Source organism: Streptopelia decaocto (assembly GCF_964273445.1).
Source record: "Streptopelia decaocto genome assembly, chromosome: 6".
NCBI lineage: Eukaryota > Metazoa > Chordata > Aves > Columbiformes > Columbidae > Streptopelia > Streptopelia decaocto.
The window spans coordinates 24,893,815-24,907,879 of NC_138660.1; the positions used below are offsets into that span (position 1 = coordinate 24,893,815).

General features: G+C 39.3%; 1 protein-coding gene across 5 annotated transcripts in view; it reads left to right on the forward strand.

The window, feature by feature from the left end:
- Positions 1 to 14,065, forward strand: part of ARMC8 (armadillo repeat containing 8) — a 64,900-nt gene that overhangs the window by 8,503 nt on the left and 42,332 nt on the right. For 4 of the 5 annotated variants that reach the window (XM_082055178.1, XM_082055179.1, XM_082055180.1 and 1 more), the window contains one exon: positions 7,197 to 7,268. The exons of the other annotated variant lie outside the window; for it this stretch is intronic. In XM_082055178.1, the coding sequence (XP_081911304.1) occupies positions 7,197 to 7,268 (72 nt within the window). The remainder of the gene's footprint in view (positions 1 to 7,196; positions 7,269 to 14,065) is intronic. 5 annotated transcript variants of the gene reach the window in all.

Below are 14,065 nucleotides of genomic sequence, written 5' to 3' on the forward strand. Positions count from 1 at the left end.
AAGCTGCCAATTCAAATTGATTGGAATCAGCATAAAAAAAAAAAAAGAATTTTTCTTACTTTCCAAAACAAGCTAATTTTCAGTTTGCAATATGGAACTATGTTCTTTTCGGCTAGCTTTCTGTGAATGGTTGACATCTCCAGTAACATTCCAAGGACAGAACTCTGTTTACCAACTAATTTGTCTACCAGATGATTAAAATTATTTCAGTATGTTTGCTGTAGTGCTGGTGCTGAATTGATAATTCAAATGCCTTGAGATTTTTCTTTGGGAATTGTCAAGTAGCAGGAAGGCTAGCTGGTAAAATGACTTGCTAAAACGTATTTCAAACATGCATTGTCTGAAATGTCCAGTAACTCCCCCATATGTAGAATGAGAGAGTTTATTTGTATATATAAAAATCAGGGGTTTCTGTCATAGCGAGCACTTAGCTGTTTGAAAAAGGAAATTTAGGCATGGCTAAAGCATATGGAGGCCAGTACATCATCTTAGCTATTGGCTCTTTGGAGCTAAAAATCTGAGGCTATACTTTTCTGTTGCAAAGATTTCAGATCATGATAATCTAATGGAGAGTAGCTGTGTCCAGTTAACAGGTTTTGGTGATCCCTCAGTGATTGCTGGCCTGAGTGGCACACAGGATTAGGAGCTCCCCTCTCAGAACAGATAAGCAGGTGCTGGAAGGCTGTTTTAAGGTATTTTCCTGTACTGAATGAAACTTATTAGTTCTGTATGTGAATGATTCGTGGTGGACAACATTCTTTTGATAATGAGTGGTCAAATGGGAGAATGGACAAAAAGAACTTTGAATCAAGAGACAGTGAATGAAAAATAGTGATAGAAAAACTTTGTGTTACAGGATGTCTCTTTGCATAATGAGATTGCATTGAATTTTTGCTGCAAGTGTGGGATATACTGTTAAATGCTGAAGATGCTGCTTCATCCTGGGAGGCGAAATATCTTTGGGGTAGATAGAGACATTAAAAAAAAAGAAAGTAACATAGTTACAATTGATGGTTTGGGTCATTCATCTGAAGCAATAGTGGTGAAGGCTGTTATTTTCCTGTGGTTTGACTGTTACAGGATAGCTGTGAATTAAAAAAAAGAAGTCTTTTGCTGATCCAGCATCACAAAGCAGGAGATCTCACGGTTTCTGAGAGTTCTGCTGGGCTGAAGCTGTTTTCCCCACACCTCTGTTTGGATAATTCTTTGCTATCACAACCTAGTTTATTTAAATAGAGATTGATGCTGAAATTCAAATGCTGATATTAATAATACAGAGCTGTAGCTGTGGTTTGTGTGGTTTTGCTTATTTTGGTTTAAAAAGTTTACATAATAAAAGCTAGCTAAACTCCCATCCACCACTGACTTCAGGCATTTTTAAATTTGAGCCACATCATCCTTAAGGCCGAGTAGGAGATTTTTCTATTGATTAACGATCTCACGCAACTTGTAGCACGATTTCCAGACTCAGTGCAAAGGATGAAGCAATAAAACACCCTTGAGGGAGAGGTGGGAAAAGCGGCATCTCCTGTTTTGTCAGATAATTTAGGGATTTGAAAGGAGCTCGAGTTGAAACTGCAGCCAAAGATGTGGAGACCTGAAGTTGTTAACCTCTATGTAGAAGGCTGGCATGTGAATTGATGTGCCATAAGCTCTTCTATGTCATAAAGTTTTGATATGAGCAGCTTCTTCCGTCTGTCACACACACACAGAGCAAGTGCTGGAAGCTGCCATAGATTCAGGGCAGGAGTAAGGAGTAAATATTTGTAGCTACAGGTATGGGTCACTGAAACAACTTACCTTTCTATTTGTGGATCACTGAAACAACTTACCTTTCTATTGAGTAGACTTTCCTTGGCAAGAAAACTTATGACAAGGTAAGTTGCCCCTCCAAAGAGGATGCTTCAGATAGATGTTCAAGCGGTTTTCATTGTGATATGGAGAAGTTTGGTTAAACAGTCACTTTTAGCATCATGTAATTCGACTGTTCTGCATTGCTGTAATCATAGCCATATGCTACTTTTCTACAGCACTTGGATTTTCTGCAGTGTCTGAGAGTACAGAAGTCAGATTGGCAACAACTGTGGATTGCGGGTTTCCTTGTTTAAATGTTGAGTTTGTTTGGTTTGTGCTGTTAATTGTGTAACAGTTTCTAAGTGTTAAACAAATTGAGTAACAGTGTCTCTATGTGCTGCTTTGTTCTTTCCTGTAAAATAATCTTTTTCTATGTATCAACTGTTAGTTTTTGAATGGAATTAGAAATCTTGAAACTTTTCTTCCCAACCTGATGATTAACCTTAAAAAATAAGCTGATTTATGATTTCTGTGGTTTGCTGGAGTTGGCAGGAGTTGTGAACATTTAATTCACTTGGTTGGACTAGCAGTCATGTTAGCACAAACAGACTCCCCGCAAAAGGGATAGAAAACAACTCACTTGTTGGGTGATGAACATAATGATGGACATACTTTAACATGCAAAGATTTGTCATTAATTCCTGTTGTTGATTGTTTTGCATCTGTCCATAAAAATGAGAGAGTGGGATGGAGAAGGAAGAGGAGACGAAAGCTGTAGAAAGCTTAGTTGTCCAAACTTCTGCTCCACATTTCTATTCTGACTTGAGTCCAGCCAGTCCAGGTCCCATTTGCTTATATGATACTGAAAATTAAAAACCTCTCCTGAAGTTGGGGCAGACAGTTCTTATTTGAGGTATGTCCTCGTCTCAGCTACCAGTACCTCTGCTTTTTCGAAAACCTTTTCAGAATGATGCTTTGCGTCATTCTATTGTTCGTAATTTTGATCAGCTTCTCATAGATAAATCTTCTGGTCTGACAGTGCATTGTTTCGGATGCTTGTGTGTAATCATCTCAGAATGTCTTGTAGCTATTTCATACTAAATGTGAAAGCATTGACTTGAAGTGTCCAGGACTACTTTTCCTTCTGTGATTGTTCATCTCATGTTTGATACCCTTCTCTGTCTAGGAACCTCTTATGTATGGCTACCTGCTCTATTTTCAAAAGATATAAGATGAGAAGGTATCGCACAGGGTGTTTCTTTCCTCCTCTTCTGTGTGGTTCCTATTGCTGCTTCCTCAGCAAGTCACATGAGCTTGTTTCAAGGTCTTTTGTGTTGCTTTGCTAGAAGGTGACAGAGAAAAGTCCCAGGGCTTTCTGTGAGAATTTAAAAATGTCTTACGTTTGTGCTTGATTTACCGTACTTAAAAACATAAGCAAACCCAAATCCTTCCTGAGGGGTCTGTGCAGCCATGTTGCTTTCTCGTGATCCCTTTTGCAGAAGAGGTGCAGGTGTTGGGCTTCGCTAGGAATGCTTAGAGCTCTGTTCTAGAATGCTAATATTCTCAGGGCTTAGACATTTTTTTATTGGCTAGGAATCATTAAAACTTAAAGGCCATGTTTTACTCGCAAATTGTATTTAACATTGCTTCTTGCTTACCTGAAGTGGATTATATCTAGTGCCTTTAACAATTACACATTAAGCATCAGAATAAAAACATTAACGGCACACAAACTGGCAGAGTAATTCCTCTTGTAACTTCTGTCAAGCTGCAGTTGGATGGAAATTAGATTATTTTTTGGTGTAATGTATTCCTAATATATTTTATTTTAAACACTCATACTGTGTGGAACTAGCATACTTTTGAAACTAGCATGCACTGCATTTTACTTATAGCTAATTAATTGAACTGATTGCTTCTACGTTGCTCTGTTCCAATAGATTGTTAGAGCTGATAAACCTCACCTGATAATACTTTTCTCCTTTTTTAGAGTTTATAGGAAGAAAATAAGTCTTTCTGCTTTTAAAACTTCTATTTAGTTTCATAACTTAAAACTGAGTGTTCACAGGATTGAACTGATGAAACTATATTCTTATTTCTTTAAGAAGGACTGAGAGTTGGAAAAAGCTGGTTTAGCACTTCAGGAAGCAATATTTCCAAGTGCTTAGCTAGGATCATTTTGCTGTATGTTATTGTTGGCAGCCTATGCTATCCTGCTTGAAAGTTTTTTCACATAAATTACTTTATTGCATTATGGTAAATGTAGGCATAAATATCAGCTATCAGATTTTAAATCTATGTCTTAAAATTGTTGTAACTCAGGTTGTTTTGTTAAATGGCCTTGAATTTAGATTGGAATAGTTTTGAAAAGCCTGTGTGTGCATCTCCCTCTTTTGGAACACGGTCTTTGCACAGATTAGGCCTAGAATCACCATAGACTAGTTGTTCTTTGCAAGTTCTCATCTCTTTTTAATTGTATTTTTGCTGCTGTTTCCTTCTTCCTCATTTCAAGCACTCCTTTTCACAGTAGGAAATGGGAGCAGTATGCGTGACATGTGGAAATCAAGCGGGTATCCAGTTTTGGACTACAAATTTCTTAGGTTTCCTTGTTACTTCTCATAGAAGATAGTGATCTTTACTGCTTTTTCTCCTTGGATGACTCACATGTCATCTTGGATCTGAAATCAGTCAAGCTCAAACTTGTTGGAGACAATGTTTTCAAATCAGGGAGTTGCCCTCCACTTTTCCAAGGTTCGTGATTCACCCAAGGTAGACTAGGACAGCACATTGTACTTCTTACGGAGATTAGCCTCCTGATTAGGAAAATCTCCATAATTATTTTTCAGAGTAAACAACACAAAAGTCTACTATTATTCAACATTAGATTATGGCATTTTAAGGATATTTCTTGGTTTCCATATCCAACTGCTTCCTGGGTATTGAATAGGTTCATTTCTCTAAGAGGCAAATTTGAAGAGATAAGCACGTCACAGAAGTTGGGAGTGCCAAGGCACAATGCACACAAACACAGTCATCTTTGAGTCCTGTGTCTGACAGTTTTCGATCACCTTACCAATTTGAAGGTATTTTACTTGCTTGCAAGTTAAAGTGGTCAAATGATCCTGTGCTGGGTTTGTCACGACTCTCAAGCTTGTGATATTTCTTGTCTCTGCTCTGATCTTTCTGAGGAACTGTATGAACTAGGATGGAGCAACTCATCTGAATCATTTACAGAGCAGGATTGTGACCTCTCTCAACCTCTCAATTTGAGTATTATGGAACTTGACCATGTTCCGGCTGCTTCTGAAATGGTCCCTACGTCAAATTTTAATAGGCAGTACTTATTACATATTAAATGGTTCTAAGCTTAGCAAGATGCGATTCTATTATAGAGTTGGTGCAGGAGTCACAAAAGTGCGGCGGTGTTTTTATTTAATGCAAAATGATGCGTAAAATCACCCGAGCAGAGCATTGAAGTGCACCAAAATCTGTTTGTTAATTCTTCAGAGTGCTTGGCAAGCTCCTTCTTTAGTACATCAGTTGGGACAGTTTCCATTCTGTTGAGACATCTGGTCATTGATCCTGCTGCTGTTTTGCACTGACACTTATATGTTAAAAACTTCTAAAAATGACGGGGATACTTTCATATCAAGCATTCAGTGTAGAAGCCACTGAAGTACTGTTTCTGAGTTCAGTGAAATCGAGTCCATTCTTTAAATTTTCTTGGGCTTCCAGCTTAGCCTGTCTTCTGATCTTGCTCCTTCTCCTCTACCTCCTGTCTTGTGATGTAAAATTACCCAACTTCTGGGAGGCAGAACAGAACAATCCAATGTTTTCTGCTGATCTTCATCTGTGCGCTGGGTGGGCAGGTTCCTGGTCAGTAATGGATCACTTTTCCTGTCATCTCCTGGCTCTGCCTGTGTTGAGATACACTGAACTGCAGCTCCGTGTTCAGCTGCTTTTAATGCTGCTCCCTCCTTGGAGCCCCAAAATCACCAGTCGAACTTTTAAATAAGTCAGACAGCCTCCATTTGCTTGAAATTCCTAGAACACTCTTCTGTGGCTGGTTAACTGTATGGAACAGAGTGAGTCACGTGGAGAAATTCTTCAGGAAGAACGGGCAATTACCTTTCGCTAATTGAGGTTTGTAAAGGTTCTGTTTATGCCAGTCCAGATACTGCCTGCCTTGGCTAAGAAATTTGTTATTGCTCTAATGAAGCGAGGTTAACATTTGTGACAAATGCTTATTGCAGTGGAATTGGCACGTTGGGTGGGTACGTAAGGACTGTGTGGTGTTCATGAAGGTCAGGGTGGATCTTAAAGAGAAGGGCTACTCTAAATCTCTGAAAATTTGCAGATAGCGGGTGAACAAATGGCAAGAAAATATGCTAACTTGAAGCAATCACTAAAGTTCCCATATTACTTGAATGGATTATGGGCATAGTTAGCCAGTGATTAATTCATCAGTTTTGCAACTACTAAAACTACAGTCAACCTGGTTTTATTTTTTCTTGATAAAGAATTATCTGAATTTGAACTGGTTGTGTTCTCTGCTCGTATAATGGTCTCTATAACTGGAAGATTTCCCAGAAACATGTTAGCTTGATTTTTCTTAAACTGATCATAAGTTGCTAACTTTCTTTCAGATCCTCTGGACATTCATGTATTTTCAATATGCTCATATAAAATAAAAATAAATCTTTAAAAGGTGGGATGGTTTTTAGGATACAGTAGCAATTCTCTGAACAAAGTTGCAAACCACACATTTTCATAGGACTTCTCAATGTATGCAGCCAATGTCCTCTTTCCAAAATGTTCCTTTACCATAGTATGAATGCCTTTAATGTGTTTAACCTTGTAGTGACTCTCAGGCAGGAAACTGCCTTTGTTTCCACTTTATTCCTGGGATTTTGACATACAGCTGTTTAGATGTCTTGCTGAAATTCCCAAAAGGAAGCATGTGGGGAAGAGGAGAGTGAAAACTTGGTCTCTGGACACTGCTGGTTGTTTCTTGTTCCCCTCACTTTTTTCTTTTCCCCTTGGCTTGTCTTTTCCTGCATCCAGTTAATAGTTTAAACTACCAACATTTGATTTCCTAATCAATAGCGTTTGCTTTCTTTTAGAAGTTTAGTAAATATATGGGCGCAAAGCACCAGTATATCTAGTTTTCCATCATGCCTGGTGTGAAGGTGAGCTAGTTTGGGTTTTGGTTACTTGCATAAGCTGGGCTGTGATGGAATCCCCGAGCTCTGTGGGCTGTGCAAACTGTGCCCTGAAGGGGCAGCATGGACATGTGGAAAAACTACTTGACAAACCTTCATGGAAATAGTAAATTCTATAGATTAAGCCCTCAGTACCTCAGCATAATTTACCAGGGTTTGTTTTTCTTTCTGGATTTACAGAGATATGAAAAATGCTGTAATTGGAAACAACAAACAAAAAGCCAACTTGATTGTTTTGGGAGCAGTTCCAAGGTATGTCCTTTGCTACTCTCCTTTTCACTGATTCACAACAGGTCTGGAATAATGATCCTTAGATCGCAGGCACTTTTTTGTTTTAACTTTGATTGTAGTTGACTGCATACTTTAACGTACCTGAGAGATACTTGAAATATCTGTTAAACTCATGTATTACAAAACAGGCTGGTGAGTAATTCTTTAATTTAGAATTTCATATAATTCTCTAAAGTGGTCTTGGTCATTTTTATGAAACTTTATCAGCTCAGGAATGAAATCTTAATTTCTGACATTGATATTAATGATGGATGGAAGTGGTTATAACTTAATCCTGTTCTTCAGCCAATTGCCTGGTGAGTTCACAACTGAAAATGTGTAAGGTTATGTTGAAAGACATAATTTAAAAATATTAAACATCTGAGATAATTTGCTTGTGTTCTCCACCTGCTTCAGAGGATTAGAAACCATTGATCATACTTTATTGCTGAATTACTGCTTTAGCTGATGTTAACGTTTTCCTGATCCTGATTCCACTAGTACAAATGTACCAGGTAATTTAGGTGCTGGATTGCTCGCGGCAGCTTTCATTTCACCCCTGTTCTTGCTTTCAGCCACAGTGCACAGCAGCAGGGAAGGAAAACATTGAGCACTGCAATACTTGTGCTGCAAGTATGGGACCCACCTACGATCTTTTCACTTAAGTGGCTACTAGGTCCCAAACCGCCCTGCTTGAGAAAGCTGCTTCTGGCTTGGCAGAAAATGCATTTACTTGCGGGAAATATCTTCTCATTTACAGACTGAGTTGTCAAGGCTACTCCTTTAAATTCTCTAGGGATTAGCTATAGGGAAACCCCCTCTACAAAACCTGCTGAATTATCTGCTGTTTTGACCAAATACGAACAGGTGAAGAGAAGACTTCACATGAGAGAAAGAAATTGAAGTGGGCATTTGTTGAAGATTATGTGAAGTTTAAGGACATTTTTTCAGCAACAGGCCCTAAGAGATTCTTGTGACTATTGTTGATTCTTGTGGTTCCTGTTTTAAGAGTGACAGAAGATCTCTAGCTTCCAAATCTAGAACCTGCCTGTTCTTAATTTGTATAGGACTTCACGTTCCTTCAGTTGCCCTGCTTTCTGCTGTTACTTTTTCTATGCCCAGTAATGAAAATCCAAAAGTGTTGGGTTTTTTCCCTGTTGTTAATGCCTTCTGGCTGTCCAAGTAAATGATATGGTTAACTATAACTACAAATAAATGACTGGGTTTGGAAAATCTTAAAAGGTGAACTATTGCTCTTCTCCTCACTTCAGCAGAAGTTATCCTCAAATGACAGGAAATCTAATGCCAAGGCTTTTCAGACTAGAGATATAAAAGAAGGTAAATGGGCTGGGTTATTCTGAGAAAAGATGATTCTTGCTGGCTAAAACTTGGGTGTCATCATCCACCCCCAGGTGCCTTTCTGAAGGCTTTAGAATTTCCTCAAGGTGTTGCAGACAGACTTAAATAGATTATAGACCAGTTGGATTAGAGAACTTGTGTTGTTCTTTCTAACAAGGTGGTGGGAATTCATTGGCTTTTTTTAACATGCCTTGTAACTCGTGAAATGGCCACCGAAGCTGTTAGGGTCGAAACCTTTGGAATTCCAGTCTGCAAAGCCAAACGTTTCCCTCAGAAAGAAGAGGAGCAAGCAAGCTAGCATTCTTTGTTTAAAGTCTCCTCTGCAGAGCTGATGAGAACAGTTTTCTTTTCACAGAGCTAGATTGCAGTCTCCCAAGGGAAGTGGATTCTGTGCTCTGGTGGCATGAGGATTGTTAAAATGCTGCTGCTGCTGCTTTGTCCTGTGCTTCAACTTCTTGTTTATTCATTCCTTGCTTCTCTCTTCTTCTTCCCCAAGTATTCCTCCTGCAAACTTTTGGAAGAGACCCTTTAGACCCAAAGAACCCTTTCAGATTTCTGTTATTTAGTGGAAAAGAAAACAGTATGTTCAAATATTAGAACAGACTCATGAGGTTTGGAAACAGGTCTCCTAGACTTGCATCTATATTTGAAACTGGGCCAAATACTACCAGTGGGTGTGAAGTGTCCCTATGATTTTAAAATATTAGACTGCTGCTTGGTTGGAAAGAAACACAAAGTCCTTTGAAGACCATACAGGAAGAAAATGCTGGGGAAGAATGGCTGAATCACTGTCATTTGTAGGCCAGTGGCCTCCTGAGTCTACGAGCTGTCTGCTTACTGGTGTCACCTTTAGAAAGGGGATATATCCATATCATAAATGAAAGGTTTTTGTCCCTTTGAAGGTCAGTCTGACCTATGGTTGCTTCTTGACCACTTGTTCTGAAGAGGGTGCTGAGCAAAACAAAGCTGATAGAAGAAAGCTTGCAGAATTGCCATGTCTGGACTTAAGAACTAAGAAGTGCTAAGAGCTGTACAAATGTGTACACAAAAATGGTCCTAGATGTTCAGAATATAAATGTAGCCAACCCGTATGTGGAATTTGTTTATTAGCAAACTATTTTCTTTACGTCTTCCACTATACAAAATGAGAGTTATTCCTTTCCATTGGCATGAAACACTGGCCTAAGGCACCTCTGTCAAGACTGCACAAGTTTTACTTTTTGAAACTGTTCCTTTTTAGTAGCAGTCCCAGAAAGTAAAATTTCTGAAGTTTGGTGGGAAAAATGGTATTTTAATGCTGTAATACCAAGTTCTTTCAGTGACAGGCAGGCTTAAAAAGTCAACCTTGCCTAAAAATGGTTTACTACTTGTACTGTCCTTCAGTTTTCTAGCTTTTTAATTCCACCCCACGAGTGCTAGCAGAGAATGAGGAAGCCCATAGTAGTTATTGGTGTGCTCCTTCACTTGGCAGTTTTATAAGAATACTGCAGCTCTTGTACTTACTGACGTGTCAGACACCTTGTCAGAGTCCGAGTTCAGTATTTAAAGCTTTTTGTCAGTTGCTGATACCTCCTACATAACAAGAAAATGACTGAGTCCTCAGTTCAAATGTACATTTTTCTTTTCTAAGTGATCTTGGTAGGACTTCTGACTTAACGGAACAGTGTTCATTTAGCAGCAGTTAGTCTGGGTTGTAATCAAAGCCCCTTTCTGGTGGAGTTTATTACAGAGGCTAGAAAAATGCTTGTTTGCTGTGTTATCATATTCATTGCCATGTAATAACTCCTAAGGCACAGGGGAACTGAAGACTCACTGAAGCGGTCGCCAGGACCACCCAGATATCTCACAATTTTTTGATGTAACTTCAGAAGCTCTGTGGTACCTTGAGGCCTCCTTTAAACACTTTCCCACAAACTGCACATCAGCTACGTTTTAAGGCCACTGAATGAGTGGGTGGGTTAGGTCCTGTTGTAGGCAAAAGTTATCGCTCTTAAGCTCTTTCTGAATTCTGCATTAAACAGCGTAAAGCCTCTGACTTACATAGATGGAATTGGAAAACAAAAAGCTTAATGAAGTGAGCATGAGAGTAGGTTCTTGATAACTCTGTTTTGCAGGCCCATGAACCACTTCCTGGTACCCTGAATGATACGATGTTCAGTGGTTTATCATCCAGTCAACAGTTGGGCCTTTCAAGCTCATGGTATATGTCGTTCCTTTTCCTTCATCTGGTGGATGGCAAGGGGTAGAGAAGGCAATATAAAATTCCAGTCATCAGGGCACAGCCTTGCCTTCCTGTCCATTGTGCGTACCTGTTAAAGCTCTGACCTGGGCTAATTTGTCAAAAATATTAGCTGAATCAAGTTATTGCTTATCTAATAGTTACTGAGAGTTTAATATTTAAAGTCTAATCCACTTCAGAGCTGGCTTCTCTTTAAGAGCTTCAGTTCTTCCTTTGCTCCAAAATGACTACAGTGGTTTTTAAATCCAATCTTAAACCAGGACCTATACCAAAAACACTAAACTGTTCTTGTCGCTTACCAGAAGTGATTTTCTGACTTCCAGCTGATTGTTCTCCAGAGCCTTTAGGTACACGGTCTGTTTGGAGCTGTAACGTGGTAGTGTACTTCTTCCCAAAGCTAAAGGCCTATCTCTAGGTACCTGCACCTCAAAGAACTTTACGTAGTTAATTTTCACATTTCAATAAGTCACTTATTAGGGATTCTGTTTAACTATTGGTCTTTATTTTATTTTTGAATTTATTTGGAGCACATTTTAAATGACGTGTAGAACAGCTGGTGAAGGTTTACCCATTCTACCATTTGAGATTGCAGTTCTGTGAAGCATACTGTTAGATTGTTTGGGGAAGCAGAAACTAGTAACAATTTCATGGGGTTTTGACTTGTTTTTAGGGCTGTGAACACACTAATATTGACACACATGACATTTTATGTTTCAATTTATTCTTAAACATAATCAGATTCATTCAGGAGGTGTTCTTTTAGAGTTTGCCAAAAAATAAGGTTGCTTCTTTGATAATTGTGTAACCTGCTGATGAGATGAGAACATATCTCTATTAACTGGAAAGTTCTGTTATATCCCAAAGTCTGTCAGCTACGGAAAAAGATTTTATATAGGCAGGTGTCCACATTAAACACAAGAAAGATACCTGTAAAGATTTTGCGTGCAGTATTAGCTGGCAAATACTGGAAGAACTAAAACCAATGTGCTGTTAAGTAAGTAGAGGAATTCACATATCTGTGATAGTGTTTGAAGTGTTTCAATGTGTGTTCCTTTTGTTTTGAGATTTAAAAAGAAAACTTAGGTTAGTTTTGCACCACCTTGTTGCTTTCAGCTTTTCTTGGAGTTACTCAGCTAAATGTCAGATAATGTTAGTAGTTAAACAATTCATTTACTCTTGAAGTAGAAGATGAGCAACACACTGCCTACATTTCAATATTTAGGAGTAAAGAGGCTTGTGCATATAGCGTGTGTGACTTCAGTTTAACACCAAGAAAGCATGTCTCTTGGTTTGTGTCCTGGAAAGCTTGGCCTCGTGGCTGGAATACGGAGCAACCTGCTGTAGCTGATCCTGCTTTGAGCAGTGGGTTGGACTAGGTAACCTCCAGAGCTCCCTTCCAGCATCATCTCTTCTGTGGTTCTGTGACCTGATTTAATGAAGAACGTCTTTTTATGGCTAGTTTTTCCTTGGGGTTACCCTTGAATTCAGACACTCGCTCTAGAAGTTCGTTTAATTAGTGTTTTTAATAGTGTTGGTCCTAAAGGACTCGTCATCCTTTAACCATAGGAAAGCAAGTATCTGCTTGACAGAACCGTCTCCTTTACAGACAGGGTGTATTAGCACTTGCCTGAGTATTCAGCTTTAAATCCATTGTTAACTCGTATAAGGAAATGCTCCCTTATGAGTGAGAGTATGGTTTCAATGGAAGTCTTAATTTCTTAATTTATGACTTCATATTATACATGAAAGATGCATTTGTGCAAATACATGTTGTGCTTGGTGGACATGGTCATGCAAATATATTTAATTAGACAGATTAGACAGAGCAGTATTGAGCCCAGTGCTGTCCCAAAATGGTTTTAGACAGAGATTTGCTAAACCACCTTTGGGGTTATGCACCGATCCATGGACCCAATACTGAATTTTGGTAAAGGAGGAACAGCACGGTAGTGGATTCAGAGTTAACTTGCACGGATCTGACAAGATTTTTTTCTTCTTTGTACTTGGGGCAGTAAAGGCATTGAACTGTTTCAGAGACCAGACTTGGCTGTGGGTTGTCACTGCAGTCTGAGGCTGGGTTGCTGCACAGCTGTGATCAGGTTTAGCAACAACAGATAATTTTTTGAATGTTTTCTAGCTTCTAATCTTAAGGTAGCCACCAAAAAAGAGTTCTCTTGTTGGAAGAGTTCTGGAATTGTGAAGTGGGAAGAGCCAATGAATGCTGGAAACTGGTATGAGGAATATTTGTGGTTTTGTTTTTTTGCCTCTGTTGCCTATGTGACTGATGGTAAATGATGTCTGCTGTTGAGTGGTTTTCTATGTGATGGTTTATTTTTTTCAGTTTCTTTGTTAAACAAACAGATGAGCAGAGACATAGGAGACAGGAAGACTGCCCCACAGTAGCAGAAAAATGTATGTACATCTGCACCTTGCAGTGCTGAAAGGCTGCTGGTGGCAACAATGCAATCCATCTCCACCAATGGAAGTACTGAAAAACAAGCAAGACAGTATATTAAAATGATTTAACGATTGATCCTGCCTTGGGGCAAGCTCAGTGACACGAGGATCTGCCCGGATTCCTCCCAGCTCTGCTTCTGTGATCCTCGTTGCCATGTTACTGACCTGCTGACTGCAGAAGCTGTAAGGTGTTGGATCAGCCTGGACTGCAGGACCACTGCCGGTGGTGGTAATAAGAACTGTACTAGTTATGAATTATGCACATCTCTTGAAACATTCATGATCTCTGGTGTGTTACCAGCTTGCTTTCAAGAACTCAGACTGCACATTAGGGCAGTTTTACTAGCTCTGTCATGCACCTTAGTGAGGCGTTTTGTCGAAACATTTTGGACGTCTTTATGAGGACAAGGTGCAGTTGCTTCTTGATGCCTTGTTCTGTTCTTGGCTGCACTTCACATAGAGATTTTCTGTGTTGTGTACTGTGCCCAGACTTCATGGTTTGCATGCTTAGGTGAAGGAGCTTCATCTGCAATGCTGGTATTTTTAAAGACTTTCTTTGCTCTAAGTGCTGAAAGGTGAAGAGCAGAGGCCCTAATAGGCCTCCTGTGGTTGTCTTTGATTTTTTTTCTTGAAAAAGTCAGGAGTCAGGGCCTATTTACATAATTATACGTCTCTTTATGAGGAGTAACACTCACCATGAGGGTTATGTATGACCGGAGCAGGG